This window comes from Stegostoma tigrinum, chromosome 18 (assembly GCF_030684315.1).
Source record: "Stegostoma tigrinum isolate sSteTig4 chromosome 18, sSteTig4.hap1, whole genome shotgun sequence".
NCBI classification, from domain to species: Eukaryota; Metazoa; Chordata; class Chondrichthyes; order Orectolobiformes; family Stegostomatidae; genus Stegostoma; species Stegostoma tigrinum.
This window is the reverse complement of record NC_081371.1, coordinates 43517464-43534020: the sequence shown is the minus strand read 5'-3', so window position 1 is coordinate 43534020 and position 16557 is coordinate 43517464. Positions and strand designations below refer to the sequence as shown.

The 16557-nt window shown below is 40.9% G+C and overlaps 1 protein-coding gene across 8 annotated transcripts in view; it reads right to left on the bottom strand.

Moving 5' to 3' along the window:
* Window positions 1-720: 720 nt before the first annotated feature.
* The window catches only part of LOC125460757 (potassium voltage-gated channel subfamily C member 2-like), a 225633-nt gene continuing 209796 nt past the window's right edge, over window positions 721-16557 (bottom strand). For all 8 annotated transcript variants that reach the window (XM_048548628.2, XM_048548630.2, XM_048548631.2 and 5 more), the window contains one exon: window positions 721-1059. Coding sequence is in view for 2 of the 8 variants with exons in the window: in XM_059652477.1 (XP_059508460.1) it covers window position 1059 (1 nt within the window). In the remaining 6 variants the exon portion in view is untranslated. The remainder of the gene's footprint in view (window positions 1060-16557) is intronic.

Genomic DNA, 16557 nt, shown 5'->3' with positions numbered 1-16557 from the left:
TGATTTTGAGATTCTTGGAGATAGATTGATCACCTTTGTCCAGATTCTTTTTTAAAACAAGTTTGCAGCACTCAGAGGGCGAACACATATTTTCCTACAACACAGGGTGACGAGGGATAGCTTTTGGACTTGAATCACCTTAACACTCTAAGCATGCTAATGTTCAAGTCCAGTCTAGTATATTCCAGAGCCCTCAGTTCCATTAGTTCATTCCTGTCGAGCTGAAACAGGCCCTGTCCTTGTGCGTTTTTCAAAGGGAGCAACACAAAATCTATCTCTGCATTTTGGGACATAATCTGCAGAGAGTGTTTTGTTGTTGAGCAGGCTCCATTGAGCCTTTGTTATCTCTGCAGGCAAAGCAGATCTGTTTAACTCATGAAAGCCTGATTAAGTCAACTTTTAAAACAGAAGTGAATGTGATCTGGGAGAAAGCCATCCAAAAGGGGGCATCTTTCACTACATTAGCATTGCTGTGGTCATCTGGGGTTGGTGGTGGAGTTGGGATGGGGGTGAATAAAGAAGGGGAGCCAAATCCTTACCCAGGATCTTGACAACTTGGAATATCTTTTCTGGAACCTTAATAATCTCAATAGTTATAAGTGAGTAGAATGGGCCACAAAATACACATTGTGCAGCATCATTTTTCAGCATATAAATAAATAAAAACTATTAGTTCTGTTCCTTTAATATTTTTAATTTATTTCAATTTAATTAATAACAGTGGATTGAATTGATTTTCGGCACTCATGCAAAATGTACGATAGAGAATGAGCTGCTTATTTCACACTCTGACAAACTTGAAATCGTACGTAAAGGAATCAGCCACATTGACAAATTTCATTCCCACTCAGGCACACATTCAAAGAAGAGACAAAACCATTTATGAAACATTATCAGATCACTTGAATAACATGTAAAATGCATAATTCTTCTCACTGACATAAAACAGCCAATCACTGACCCTTGGGATATTCAAAGAATTTGACCAAATCTTGTAGAATTTAGAGATCGGAAATAACAACAGCAAGTTCAAGACAAGCTAAGCAGGTCTGGCAGCATCTGTAGAGAGAGAAAAGGAATTAGTGTTTTATATCTGGTCTGGCTCTTCTTCAGTCCTTTCTTGTAGCAGTCTGAGAATCAGCTATTTTACAAAATTTCTTTCAGTGACAGCCAAAAATAATGCAGAAACAGAAACAAGTCTTCACATATCAGCAGATGAATTGTTTTCTTGCATCTGTCACTTGGTCTTGGTACTTTATCAAATTAGACATAAGAGGGTAGAGTTCACACTCTGGCAGTATTGGCACAGATTGGGTCTATTTTAGAAAGGTTTACTGAACACTATGTTCCATGCAAACTAATTTCTTCAAATTCTTCAATCTGTTCAATTCAGCAGCACTATAAATAATATTTTATTTTGTTAAAAAAATTGTTTACATTTTTCCTTTGAAATACTTAACAGAGGTAACTTGGTAAAATATGACTAATACAGATGATAAAGTATTTACCACAAAAAATAAGCAGTTTAAATCCCAGCGTCAATCCAGCATATTATTTTAATTTGTTAAAAATGACTTTGTTATTTTTTAAATTCTGGTTAGATTGGAGAATAGTATTTAATTCCTTATTATTTTAAAGAGAAACTGATTCAATAATGTTTATGTCATTGTGCTCAAAAGGTTCAGCTTAATTTGCTTTCTTGACATCTGTAAGTATACTGTGGATACTCCCAATGTCAATTAATTCACCTTGAGGATCTGGTTGGTTTTGGGGTTGGCGCTTGCTTTAACATTTTTAAAATTAGTGTGAGAACTTGTAGAACTCATCAAAATCAAGCAGTAACTTCAGGCCAGGCTATTTTGTTGGGTTTCTGTTCCAGCAAGGCTCAGGTCCAATTTAATGGAGGATGAAGGATCAGAAAATAAAGTCTATGCAAAAAACATGTGACAGCCAATTGAGAGATAATGGGAACTGCAGATGCTGGAGATTCCAAGATAATAAAATGTGAGGCTGGATGAACACAGCAGGCCAAGCAGCATCTCAGGAGCACAAAAGCTGACGATTCGAGCCTAGGCCCGAAACGTCAGCTTTTGTGCTCCTGAGATGCTGCTTGGCCTGCTGTGTTCATCCAGCCTCACATTTTATTATCTTGACAGCCAATTGATACACCTACAGGTGCAATCACACGACTAAGTCAGTTCTTGTTCTACAATTCATCAGCAAATACTGTATCAAATCAGATGGCAGAATAAATTATTTATCAAAGCAAACTGCTACAAGCCTTTCTGCACTACAGAACACTTTACAAAATGGCCAGTAGGTACTGTGGGGACAGATGTCAATAGCTCAAGTGTGAGATGTGTGCCTTTATTAAAAAAACTCAATGTGCTTGCCACACCTTAATATTTATTTCTGGACATGCTAGTTGGGGGAACTGACACACACTGAATTATGTTATATGATATTGCAAAAGGGTTCAACGCAGTAGATTCAGATAAATACTTTTACCTCGAAGGTGGAAATAAAACTGAGGAGATATAATCTTAAAATCAGAGCCAAGGCATTTAAGAAGGATGGCATGGAGTACATTTCTTTCCAAAGGGAAATCCAAAATTCTCTCCCACGAGTATGTTGATGACACAATTGCAGCTTTTAAGACTGTAATCGTTAAGTTGTTGTTAGATAGGGGGATCAAGGGATTTGGAGCATGGAGCTAAGGTGTGTAAATAGAGTTTTAGTACAGATCAGCCCTGGCCTAACCGAATGGCAGAACAAGCACAAGGAGGAGATTGGCCTCCTCCTATACAAAGGACCCTTCAAGAGCTTTTGCTTTCCTTTGGTGACAGTGGAGTCAAATATTTTAATTCATTAATCATTCTCTGCAGCATTTATAGCAGCATGCTTAAGCAATTACAATATGATAAATTTGAATATTTTACTAAAGCACTGACTCATGAACAACTGTTTTCTTCCAAACTGTGATAATTCTGGATTTTTGAGTGTGGCATTTTCTACAACCGTTTAACTTAGGTCCCAAAATTTTTTGATTCCCTCCGGTTTTATGGTTTACAATTTCCAAGGAAAATTGTTCAGCAGAGTAAACATAGAGTCTAGTGGGTTTTGTCAGCTTATTTCACCATGCCAATGTCAATGGAGGATCACTGTGGAAAATGACTTGTTCAAACATCAGACCCCAGTTTATGGCCGCATGTTTGTCCCCGAATGGAAGTTGCAATCTAGGCTTAAAATGCTAAATTTAATTCTCATTTTCATTGAAAAACAATTTCCTCTGATGTCTTGGCCTCATATGCTTTTTGCATAGCCTTTCAATGGGTTGGAAAGGCTTTCAATGCAAAATACAAGTATCCTTCCTCCAAGGTCGGAATTCTCATTGTGAGGACCACTGAGAAAGTACATTTCCTCCTGCAAACAACTTTCCAGTTCTGTTAGGATTTTGTAAACCCTAAGAGTACAGAAGTACTTATGCAGTCTGTGATCATCATGAGCAATTAGAAATATTCTGAAAGCTAAGTACAAAAAAAAATGAACCTTTAAATATTGTGACAAGATGCTGCATTGTAATGCCGATGTGTTTTAATAAAATGTTTTACCATATGAATCATCCTGAAAAGGTGAGTCAATCCTGAACAATGGCCACCTCTGTTGTCACACTTTACAGTACTTATGGATGAAAGTGCCATAAAACATCACAAAAGGGAGAAGTGCCCCATTAGTTTTGACTGTCAAAGAAAATCTTCGAATCTCTGTACCTGTGCTTCTCCATTTATTTGATAGGCATTCTTCTTTGAACTGGAAATGGGAAATTATTCTGTTCTCTCAGTTTCAGGCCATATAGCTGAAAATTTTTATTAAGTCTGCTGTGGCTAGTATGAATTCTTGGCTGACTTTCAAAAGTTAATAATGTCTTCAGCTCAGCAGTAGTCAATTGGTTGAAGAATGATTGATACTTTTTAAAAAGCTGTAATAACAGAATTTGCATTTAATGTTTCTTGTTAGTTTACACTTTAGACAGGGCACTTAAAGATTTAAACTTAGTGTCACACTGGAGTAGGTTTTTTTCTGGTACAGTCATGAGTTTGACATCAGCATTTTATTAGGTTGTTAGAAATTTACTTTTTTCCAAATGACTAAAACAAGTCAACACTATATAAAGTTGGTGATCAATAAGATCAAAAAAAATCATTCTGCAAAAAAAAATAGTGCTACTGCATGTCAACCGAAGACTGTTCGAAGTGCATGTGGGTAAGAAACTACAGAAGGTACTAGGAACTATTGGTGTCGCAGAAGCATGGGGGTGGGTGGGAGTGTAAAGGAGTGTGAGATGACATTGGATGACCTGAAGGGGCATGATTGCAGATGTGGGATGAGGGATTATGTTTTGGAGACCATTCAAGATTGGTGAGAGATGGGCAACTGTGTTGGCGAACCATGGAGGATCTGTAAACTCAGCTCATGTTTGAAACAACAAAATCCCAGATAATGTAACAGATGTGTCCAGTGTGCATTTTGGTAGGCACAAAAGTGGGAAGATTTTCCTAAGCTCATTGGAACATCCAGCACATATGTATCATTTAACTTTTATACCCATTGATTGTCCTGCACATGCAGTGAGAGTATCACATTCCAGCTTCAACTAGAAGATCTGTTAACACCTGTTTTATTTATTATGGTTTACATATTGCAATTTATTTAACTCAACATGGCTAATAATTTACTTTCAAAAGGAGAATGGTAATCAATGGCAGTAATAATTATAAGTACCATAGGCACAATCTGATACCACTTATGGGATACATACATAATCTTTATGAGACCTTGAAGTCAAAGAGATGTAACATATTGGCTCAGATCTTTCAAGGAGCTGCAAACATCATCAGATTTCTGTTCCTCATGGATATTTCCCTGACTCAGTAATTCTCTGGATTCCTTCTAGCACCTTCTGAGCACAGCTACACCAAAAATACAGAGTGTAGCACTCTTCAGAGACTAGGGGAAGATAGGACCCCTCTCCTTTACATGGCACTGACTGGCACATAATGAGTTTAAATGTCCAGTTTGAACATCAATGATTGGGCGAATGTTGGAACGTGTGGATAAATGGGTAAATGGATAGGCTGAGTAAATGGCTAAGTGGGTAGAGTGGTTAAGGTAATTTGGTAGACGGGTGTGGTGGGTGAGGAGGTAGATGTGTTAGGTGGCAGCTGAATGGCATGAAGTGTTATTTGGGTGAGGTGGCAAATGAATAAGATGGTAGGTAGATGATGTGGTAGGAGAGGAACTTAGGATATAGATGCTACAGTAGGCCATTTGAGGCTGCTGTCATCTTTAACATGGTTATGCTGATCAGGTTGTGGCCTTTTCTCTGTTTTCCCTGCTGTACTCGATAACCCTGGGGAAGAGAATTCACACTTTGAAAGAAAATAAGCCTCCCATCTCCATCTTAAAAGGAAGACATCTTATTTTAGAGTGTGACTCTTTTGTTTTAGTCAAAATGATTTCTCTTTCAGAATTCCAAGTTGGCTCTGCCTAATCACATTGTGATTTTCTAAGTATCTGGCTATAATCTCTTTAATAGTTGATCCTAGCATCTTATCTATGACACATGAAGGGCTTAGTGGCCTTTCGTTTCCTATTTTTTGTCATTTTCATTTCTTAAATAAATGCTACATTTGCCAGTTTCCAATCTGCTGGGACCCTTTAAAAATCTTATGGACTTTTTTTTGCTGAAGATTGCAACCAATGTATCCATTACATAGGTTATTACTTCTTTTAAGATCCACAGACATGGGCCATCCAATCCTTGGGACTTGTAAACCTTTAGGTTCAATTATTTTCCTTGCGTCTTTTCCTCGTGTTGGTGATTGTTTTAAATGTCTTTCCCCTTATCACCTCTTGGCTTTCAATTTGGGAAACCTTCCAAGTCTGCTACTTTAAAGAGAAGAACAAGTAGCCTATTCAAGACTCCTGTCATTTCTTTGTTTTCTGATATTAATTCCCCAGAAACACTTTCTAGGGCTAAACATTACCTTTCGTGACTCTTTTTATATTTAAACATTTGAAGAAACTCTTACTATTAATTTTATATTTCGAGCTGTCTTTCTGTCATCCTCTGCCATCTGCTTATTTAATATCATTTTAGTCATAATTTGCTGATTCTTACAGTCTATCCAATCACCTGAACTACCTCTAAGTTTTGCCAGTTTGTACAATGTTTCTTTCAATTTAACACCGTAACTTCCTTCGTTAGTATGGATGCTACATTTTCTCAATTAGCCTTTGTTACACATTCGTATAAATTCCTGCTAAAGTCCTTGATTTTTTTTTAAAAAGTCTGCCACTGCAATTCTACTGACCTATCTTTTAACCTAGTTGCTTAGTTCATCTACACCAGCTCTATGTTCATGCCTTTAATTGAGAATTAAAACACTGGCCACATAGCCACACTTCTCCTCTCAAACAGAATACAAAATTCGATTATGCTGTGATGACTGTCACCAAGAGGGTCCTTGCTCATGTGGTTATTGATTAATCCTGTCTCATTGCAAAAAGTCTGGTTAAGTGTAGAACATACTGCCCTAAACAAAATGCCCTGAAGATACTTGATGAACTCACTTTCCAAGCTCCTTTATGAATCTGCTTCTCTCAATCTCCCAATAGGTTAAAGTCACCTATGATTATTGCAGTATATTTCTTACACACCCTTTTTATTTTTTTCTTGTATATTTTGTCCTACATCACAGTGTAAATACCATTCAGAGGCCTATAACAGCTTATACAAATTACCTCTTACAGTTGCTAACGCTTATCTCTATCCAAACTGATTTCATATTTTGTTCTTTTAAGTTAATATCATTTGCCAGTATGCAACCAATGCCATGATTAATTGAGAGAGCTACCACATCAGGTTTGACTAGCATTCTGTTGTTTCACCGGGGAGTTGCGATGGAGAGGTGGCAAGTCATAAGATTGTAGGTTGGTATGTTGGTGGATAGGTAAAGTAGCAATTAGGTGAGATGGTAGTTGGATATGGGTGTTGGATAAGGCTGAAGATATGAGAATTGACATGAAACTTTGCAGTGGACTGCAACAAGTCAGCTCCAAGCCAGACAGAAGGTGTTGGAGAAAATGGTTCTTTAAGGTAAATAGGTGACTGCACTCAAGTTCTAGCTGCAGTTAGGAAGAATGAACAGAATGACATTTCAACTGCAGTGAAAACCAATTGGGGGCTGAGTTGCAATTGAGATCGTAAAAAGAAGTAGGAGTTACAGAAACCAAAGGGATTTGACAATGGCTAGTGATGGATGGTAAAACCATTTGGAATTAAACAAGTTTCACAAGTAATTCCAAATAGGGAAATCAGAATACCACCTTGGCAGGTCTGAAATGTATAAAAAGCAACCCAGGAAGCCTTCAACTTTAACAGTAACTCTAAAACTAACAACTATGAAAGGATACTTTATGTCAAGAGGCATGGTGATGATGACAAGGATTCCAGCCTGGCCAGCTGCCAACTCTCCCAGGTAGTAATTTTGTTTACAGAGCCCAAGGTAGTAAAGAGCAGGGGTTAAAATATCTCTAGTAGTTAAAGGCATGCATCATTTACTTGGGATTCTGACAAAATACAACACTGAACCACATTTCAAGCTATTAGATCATATGACCAAAAGCTTGGTCAAAGTGGTAGAGTTTAATTCGTGCTTTAAATGTGGGGAGTGATGTAAAGAGTTAAAGAGGTTTAAGAAGGGAATTCCAGAGTTTGGGGACTAGGGAGTTAAACGCACACTCACCAACTGCAGAGCAATGAAAATCAGGGATGCTAAGGAGGCTGGAGTTGGAGGAGTGCAGGGATCTTGTAGAGCTGCCGGGGATTACAGAAATAGGAAGGTGCAAGGTCATTTGAATTCAAAAGCAAAGTTGAGAATTTTAAAATCAACATGTTGCTTGACAATCCTATTCTGCTGTTGAGCCATACAACTCTAAATGAATTTGCTGGTGGCGAAGAAGCTAAGCCATGTGCAAAATCCTGCATAAAATTATGCTCCATCAAGTTAAACCACCCCATGGTAACAGTCTGTGTAGAGGTAATTAATTCAATTAGCACATCTCTTTTTCTACCAGGTTTAAATACCAGAAGACACAATAAATTTTGTTTGATTCTTTAGTCACATGAAATAGAATTTCACGTAATATTTCAAATACAATTTAGCGCTCCCCTGACAAGAGTGATGAACAGAATCTTGTTTCTTTATTCAGGCAGTGTGTCAGATATAATAGAAATTCAATTACCAAAGTGGTCTCACTTCTTCAGTTGGTTCAGTGTCATTTAAAATTGTCAAATCGTACACTCTATTCTATAACTAATTTTCATTTAGCTAGGGCTATTAGATTGCACTCTCAGTCCTCTTGAGATGCATTTTAATCACCATTTTAAAAATCCAATCCACAACAGTTTACAAAATAGGTAAAATGATAAGAAATGAATGAGGCAAACGATTTCATTTTGTCAAACAAGGCATCAGCTTTTGTTAATGTATTTAGGCACAATTATCAGTCCAGACTACCAAGAAATAAAACACAATCCTTTCTTTCATGAGGTCAAGAGTATATTAAAATCGGCAAAGAAGGCACAAAAAAATGGAGTTTGTAAACAGACCATGACATGCTGAAAAGTCACCAAAAATAATTGATGTTCAGAATCACAAGTAATGCTAAATTCTTTTACTCAAATCCTAATTCACTTATCAAAAAAAATTCTTTATAACATGTAAAAATCATGTCAGTGTCTCTACATTTATCACAATAAACCATCACTTGTTTTTCAGATTATAAAATCATCTGATATGGGTGCGGAATTAAGCTATTCGGCCCATTGAGTCTGTTCCACCATTAGACCAGAGCTGATAAATTTATTATCCCCATCCTCTTCTCTTCTCCCCATAATTCCTGATCTCCTTACGAATTGAGAATGTATCTGTCTCTGCTGAAAACACATTCAACGATTTGGCTTCCACAGCCTTCTACTGTAATGCGTTCCATAGATTCATCACCCTCTGGCTGAAGAAATTCCTCTTCAACTCAGTTCTAAAGGGTAATCCCTTCAAGCTGAGTCTGTACCCTGAGGTACTAGTCTCTTGTAATAGTGGAAGCAACTACTCTAAGTCCATTCTATCTTGGCCTCTCAGTATATTATAAGTTTCAATGGGATCATATCTCATCCTTGTAAATTCCATCGAGTACAAACCTAGGGGCTTCAAATGTTCCTTGTATGAGAAGCCCTTAATTCCCAGAATTATATTTGTGAATTTCCTCTGGACTCCCTCCAAGGACAGCACATTCATTTGAGATATGGAACCCAAAACTGCTCACAGTATTCCAAATGAGGTCTGACCAGAGCCTTATACAGCCTCAGCAGTCCTTCGTTGCTCTTGTATTTCTAGAACTCTTGAAATGAATGCTAACATTGGATTTGCCTTCCTAACTGCCAACTGAACCTGCATGTTAACCTAAGGGAATCCTGAACTAAGACTCCCCAGTCCCGATGCACTTGAGATGTCTGAAGCCTTTCCCCATTTAAAACAAAATTGTTTACCTGGTTATTTTTTCTAACAAAGTGCATAACCTTCTGTACAAATTCACACACTTGGAATTGGGTACGCAGCATTCAATTTCAAACAGGAGTTCAACAATTTCCACCTATCTGGACTCTATTTTCTCCCCCTTAGTCCAGGAACTCCCTACCTACATCCGTGATACCACCCACTCCCTCCACCTCCTCCAGGACTTCCAATTCCCCGGTCCCCAACACCTCATTTTCACCGTGGACATCCAGTCCCTACACACCTGTATTCCCCATGCAGATGGCCTAAAGGCCCTCCGCTTCTTCCTGTCCCGCAGAACTGACCAGTCCCCTTCCACTGGCACCCTCATCTGCCTAGCCAAACTCATCCTCACCCTCAACAACTTCGCTTTCAATTCCTCCCACTTCCTACAAACAAAAGGGGTGGCCATGGGTACCCGCAAGGGCCCAAGCTATGCCTGCCTCTTTGTAGGTTACGTGGAACAGTCTCTCTTCTGCACCTACACTGGCCCCAAACCCCACCTCTCCCTCCGTTACATTGATGACTGTATCGGTGCCACCTCGTGCTCCCAAGAGGTGCTTGAACAGTTCATCCACTTCACCAACACCTTCCACCCCAACCTCAAGTTCACCTGGACCATCTCCAATACATCCCTCACCTTCCTGGACTTCTCTGTCTCCATCTCAGGCAACCACCTAGAAACCGATATCCATTTCAAGCCCACCGACTCCCACAGCGACCTAGAATACATCTCCTCCCACCGCCTCCCTGCAAAAATTCCATCCCCTATTTCCAATTCCTTCGCCTCTGCTGCATCTGCTCCCAGGATGAGGCATTCCACTCCCGTACATCCCAGATGTCCTCGTTCTTCAAGGACCGCAACATTCCCCCCCCCCCCCGCCCCGCAGTGGTCGAAAACGCCCTCAACCGTGTCTCCTGCATTTCCCGCAATGCATCCCTCACACCCCGCCCCCCACAATAACCGCCAAAAGAGAATCTCCCTCATCCTCACATACCACCCCTCCAACCTCCGGATACAACGCATCATCCTCCGACACTTCCACCATCTACAATCCGACCCCACCACCAAAAACATTTTTCCATCCCCACCCTTGTTTGCCTTCCGGAGGGACCACTCTCTCCGGGGCTCCCTTGTCTGTTCCACACTCCCCTCCAGCCCCACCACACCTGGCACCTTCCCCTGCAACCGCAGGAAGTGCTACACCTGCCCCCACACCTCCTCCATCACCCCCATCCCAGGCCCCAAGATGGCTTTCCACATCAAGCAGAGGTTGACCTGCACATCTGCCAATGTGGTATACTGCATCTGCTGTACCCATTGTGGCTTCCTCTACATTGGGGATACCGTGCGGAGGCTTGGGGACTGCTTTGCAGAACACCTACGCTCAGTTTGCAATAAACAACTGCACCTCCCAGTCGCGAACCATTTCAACTCCCCCTCCCATTCTTTAGACGACATGTCCATCCTGGGCCTCCTGCAGTGCCATAATGATGCCACCCGAAGGTTGCAGGGACAGCAACGCATATTCTGCTTTGGGAACCCTGCAGCCCAATGGTATCAGTGTGGATTTCACAAGCTTCAAATTCTCCCCTCCCCCCACTGCATCCCAAAGCCAGTCCAGCTCGTCCCCACCTCCCTAACCTGTTCTTACTCTCACCTATCCTCTCCTCCCTCCTCAAGCTGCACCTCCATTTCCTATCTACTAACCTCATCTCACCCCCTTGACCTGTCCATCCTACCCGGACTGACATATCCCCTCCCTTCCTCCGCACCTATATGCTCCTCTCCACCTATCTTCTCCTCTATCCATCTTCGGTCCGCTTCCCCCCTCTCCGTATTTATTTCAGAACCCTCTCCCCATCCCCCTTTTTTGGGGAAGGGTCTAGGCCCGAAACATCAGCTTTTGTGCTCCTAAGATGCTGCCTGGCCTGATGTGTTCATCCAGCTCCACACTTTGTTGTCTCGGATTCTCCAGCATCTGCAGTTCCCATTATCCCTTAAACAATTTACTTGCCTATTTGAAGCTCCTATTAAACATGGATTTTGACGATACGTTGAGGAGCATTTTGGGAGGCAGAGGGTAGACCGTGTGGGAAAGGGAGTTAAAGTGTTCGGGCAGAGGATCAGGCATAGTGTTCCCCACTTTTCCTATTGTCTCGACTTTGATCAGTGGTGGTTGAAGTGGGAGACGGTCTTCTCTTACAACAGGCCAATTAAATCACTTGCCTGGACAACTAAGGCCTTTTATTGCCATCATTGGCACAGCACCAGTGACAGGCAGTTCCTCTAAAGTATGTGAAGACCAGACAGTAAAATGTAGTGGCCTTCCTGGGTGCTCAAGTTTGGAGGCTCAGCTAATCGAGTTCTGCGTTGTCCCCTCAGTATCCCATTCCAATTGGGAATGAACAGTTTCCCCAGCTGACCCACCCAGCTCACCCCATTCTGTTGCTGAAGGTGCCTGACTGACTGGTCTGAGTGACCATGGTGCCATTTACCTTCTTCCAAGCATGGTGTCCATTGTGCATCTCTGGGTGGGTGCAGGCCCAACGGTAGCCATAACTCCCAGTGGTGCTGCTGTTCTCTTTGGATGTGTGATTTAGCCCTTGAAGGGACAGAAGTCCAGTTGGCAGCTTGTTAGATGATTGAATCCAGCCGGGGTTCCTAAACACTATGGATCTTTCTGACTCACTGTCAGACTTGCTGCAACACTAACAAAATCTGCTTGGACTTCAGAACAGTCAACTCTCCCAGTTCTATTTCTAATTGTTCTATTTGATTTAAGGGTTTCAATCATATCTTGTGCTCTGAATAAAACGTTAAGATATTGCTCCTATAATACATTCCAGGATTATGATTTATCACTTTCCAAAATACTTTTATGAGATAAAGTGTAGATAAATTAGAGCAAGCTGTTTAAATAATCTTTCAAGTTACAACAATGTTTAATACCTAAGAAGTTACTTATTGCATTGATTGCATTTACTGCAATACTTAAGGGCAAATTAATGATCAAGTTGTTAATTCACATAATAAGCTATATATTGACTATTAATTTTAAGATCATACTCCTCCTAAAGTTTAAGGGAATATAGCAATACAGAAAGCAGCAGTACATTCCAATAATGACAATTTTTATTGAATTCAGTTTGGAAGTCATTGAATTAATGTGTGTTTTATTCGAACCTCAGAATTATAGATATACTAGAAAAGGCCAATGCAGTCCATTTGATTTTTCAAAAGTTCAATGAAATTTAAAATCTTTAGTTCCTTCGCTCACCAATAAACTATCCAGTTTCTTTTCAAATTTGTCTACATTAACTAACACATCTGTGACTTTAAGGAATATATGTGTGAATTAATACCATCCTTGGGAAAACTGTCTATTCTTCTTTTTTCTTAGATTAAGTCTATTGTAATTGAATTAAACAATTTATTAGATGCAAGTCTTATAATTCTGAAATTTGATAATGACTGAACTGTATTTTTCCCATACAGAACATTTAAAACTTTCATTTTATTACCACATAACTGAGGTGCCTAATTCAGAATGGTGGAGTTGCCCTCCTCCATGCATTCTGCAAACTCAGGCTGTCTCACTGGAGCAAATTGTATATCTTACTTTAACTAAGGCTGAGCCAGGGCCCCAAATGATCATTTGAATTTATAATCCATCCATCTGGCATCATCCCTCAACACTGTTTGCTTTCTTTATGGCTTTTGCACAGAACATTGGTGTTTAACAAGCTGTCCAGCCCTTATCCTCAGAAATTGTTCTATTGCAGTCTGTATTCCATTACCATTCATCTTATTACTTTTACTATTTATTCACATTTTGCTAGTCTCATTAGGTTGCATTTTTTTCAGAGTAAACAACACAGAAGGCCAAATTTTGCCAAGCTCTGAGCAATGTGGGCTATGGGAGAATCACAGGAGATGTCAAGGGGATCCCTTCTCAACATCAAGACCAACAAATGATATTTCCCAACCAAGCTTTGGACCCTGAGATGAGATTCTTGCTTATCAGCAGTGGGAGCTCTATTAATGTTGATTATCGCTCATTACAACCATCGTTACTACCTAATCTCACTCTATCAATACTTGGGTTCCCATTCTCCCACTACTCATTTTGCACCTACCTGGATGTTCACAGCAGCCTCGCCTTGTATTTTTACCTTTGGCCCCTCAGCCAGATTTTAAAAGCTCACAGTATTTCTGACTTTCTTTGCTGTTGGTGCAGAAAGGAAGTTGATCATTTTGTCATGGCTGTCAACTGTCTTTGTTCAAGAGGGTGGACCGTCTAGAATTAAGCATCTAATAATGACCATGAATCTGTTGTTGATTGTTGGAAAAACCCACCTGGTTCAGAAATGTCCCAAATGAAACTGCCATTCTTCCCTGATCTGGTCTACATGTGACTTCAGAGCCACAGCACTGTGCTTGACTTTCAACTGTCCTCTGGGCAATTAGGAATGAGCAAATGCCTAGCCAACAATGCCCTAATCCCATGAATGAATTGAAAATTGCTGTTAGCGCTGTCTTACCTCACTATCAGCACTACAGAAAACATTTGCATTCCCCATGGCAGGCTCTTGGAGAAAGTGAAGTCGCATGGGCTCCAGGGTGTGCTAGCGAGATGGATAAAAAACTGGCTGGGCAACAGGAGACAGAGAGTAGTAGTGGAAGGGGTTTCTCAAATTGAAGACCTGTGACCAGTGGTGTTCCACAGGGATCTGTGCTGGGACCACTGTTGTTTGTGATATACGTAAATGGTTTAGAGGAAGGTATAGATGGTCTGATTAGCAAGTTTGCAGATGATATGAAGATTGGTGGAGTAGCAGATAGTGAAGGGGGCTGTCAGAGATTACAGCAGAATGTAGATGGATTGGAGAGTTGGGCAGATAAATGGCAGATGGAGTTCAATCCGGGCAAATGGGGCCGGCATGATGGCTCAGTGGTTAGCACTGCAGCCTCACAGCACCAGGGACCCAGGTTCGATTCCAGCCTCAGGCAACTGTCTGTGTGGAGTTTGCACATTCTCCCCATGTCTGCGTGGGTTTCCTCTGGGTTCTCCGGTTTCCTCCCACAGTCCAAAGATGTGCAGGCTAGGTGGATTGGCCATGTTAAATTGCCCGTAGTGTTCAGGGGTGTATGGGTTATAGGGGGATGGTCAAGGGGTGGTGTGGACTTGTTGGGCCGAAGGGCCTGTTTCCACACTGTAGGGAATCTAATCTAATCTAAGGAATCTAAAAATGTGACGTGATGCATTTTGGAAGATCTAATTCAAGAGCGAACTATACAGTAAATGGAAAAGTCCTGGGGAAAATTGATGTACAGAGACATCTGGGTGTTCAGGTCCATTGTTCCCTGAAGGTGGCAACGCAAGTCGATAGAGTGGTCAAGAAGGCATACGGCATGCTTTCCTTCCTCAGACGGGGTATTGAGTACAAGAGTTTGCAGGTCATGTTACAGTTGTATAAGACTTTGATTCGGCCACATTTAGAGTACTGCATACAGTTCTAGTTGCCAAGTTACCACAAGGAAGTGGATGATTTGGTGATGGTGCCGATGAGGTTCACCAGGATGCTGCCTGGTATGGACAGCACTGGCTATGAAGAAAGGTTGGGTAGATTAGGATTATTTTCATTAGAAAGACGGAGATTAAGGGGGGAGCGAATTGAGGTCTTCAAAATCATGAGGGGTATAAACAGGGTGGATAGCAAGAAGCTTTTTCCTGAGTGGGGGACTCAATTACTAGGGGTCATGAGCTCAAAGTGAGCGGCGGAAAGTTTAAGGGAGATATGTGTGGAAATTTCTTTACAGAGAGGTTGGTGAGTGCCTGGAACGCGTTGCCAGCGGAGGTGATAGACGCAGACATGATAGTATCTTTTAAGATGAATCTGGACAGGTACATGGATGGGCAGGGAGCAAATGGACACAGACCATTAGAAAATAGATGACAGGTTTAGACAGAGGATCTCAATCGGTGCAGGCTTGGAGGGCCGAAGGGCCTGTTCCTGTGCTGTAATTTTCTTTGTTCTTTGTTCTTGTACACCAAGGACCCTTTGACCCTTTGTACTCCTTGGGGGTTTACTATTCATTGTGTACGTCCTTTTATTAGTCCTCTGAAAATGGGTCACCTCACTCTTGCCAGGATTAAATTCCATCTGCCATTGCTCTTCCCAATTTACCCAAAATGGCCAATATCAGGCTGAAGCCTTAGATTATCTTCCGCACTATCAACAGCACCGCCAAATTTTGGATTATCTGTATATTTATAGATTATACATTCTAAATTCACATCCAAGTTATTCATGTACGTAACAAACAGCAAGGGTCTCAGCACTGGTCCTGTGGTACACCACTGGTCACAGGCTTCCAATTGCAGAAACAACCCTCCACTATTACCCTTTGCCTCCTATTTGCAAGGGTTCCATAGGTGCTTACCTTTTGAAGCAGCCTTCCATGTGAAATCTTGTCAAAGGCCTTACTGAAATCCATATAGACCACATCAGCTGCATTATCATCATCAATATATTTAGTCAACTTTCCAAAAAAAACTCAATTAAATTAGTTAGACAGAATCCCCTCTAACAAATCCATGCTGATTACCCTGACCAATCCCTGCCTTTCCAAATATTGGTTAAACATGTCCATTAGAATTTTTTCCAGTAATTTCTCTACTACTGACATCAGTCATCAGGTCTGTAATTATTTGATTTATCACTGCCGCTCTTCTTGAACAAAGGAATCACAGTAGCTATCTTCCGGACAACTGGCACTTTGGTGGTAGTCAGCAAATTATTAAATATCTCCATCAGGGCCCCCAGCAATCTCCTCTCTGGCCTCCAATAGCAGCCTGAGATATATCTCATCGGGCCCTGGGAATTTGTTATCTTTCTGCAAACAAAAATATCTCGTACCTCCTCCTTATCAATC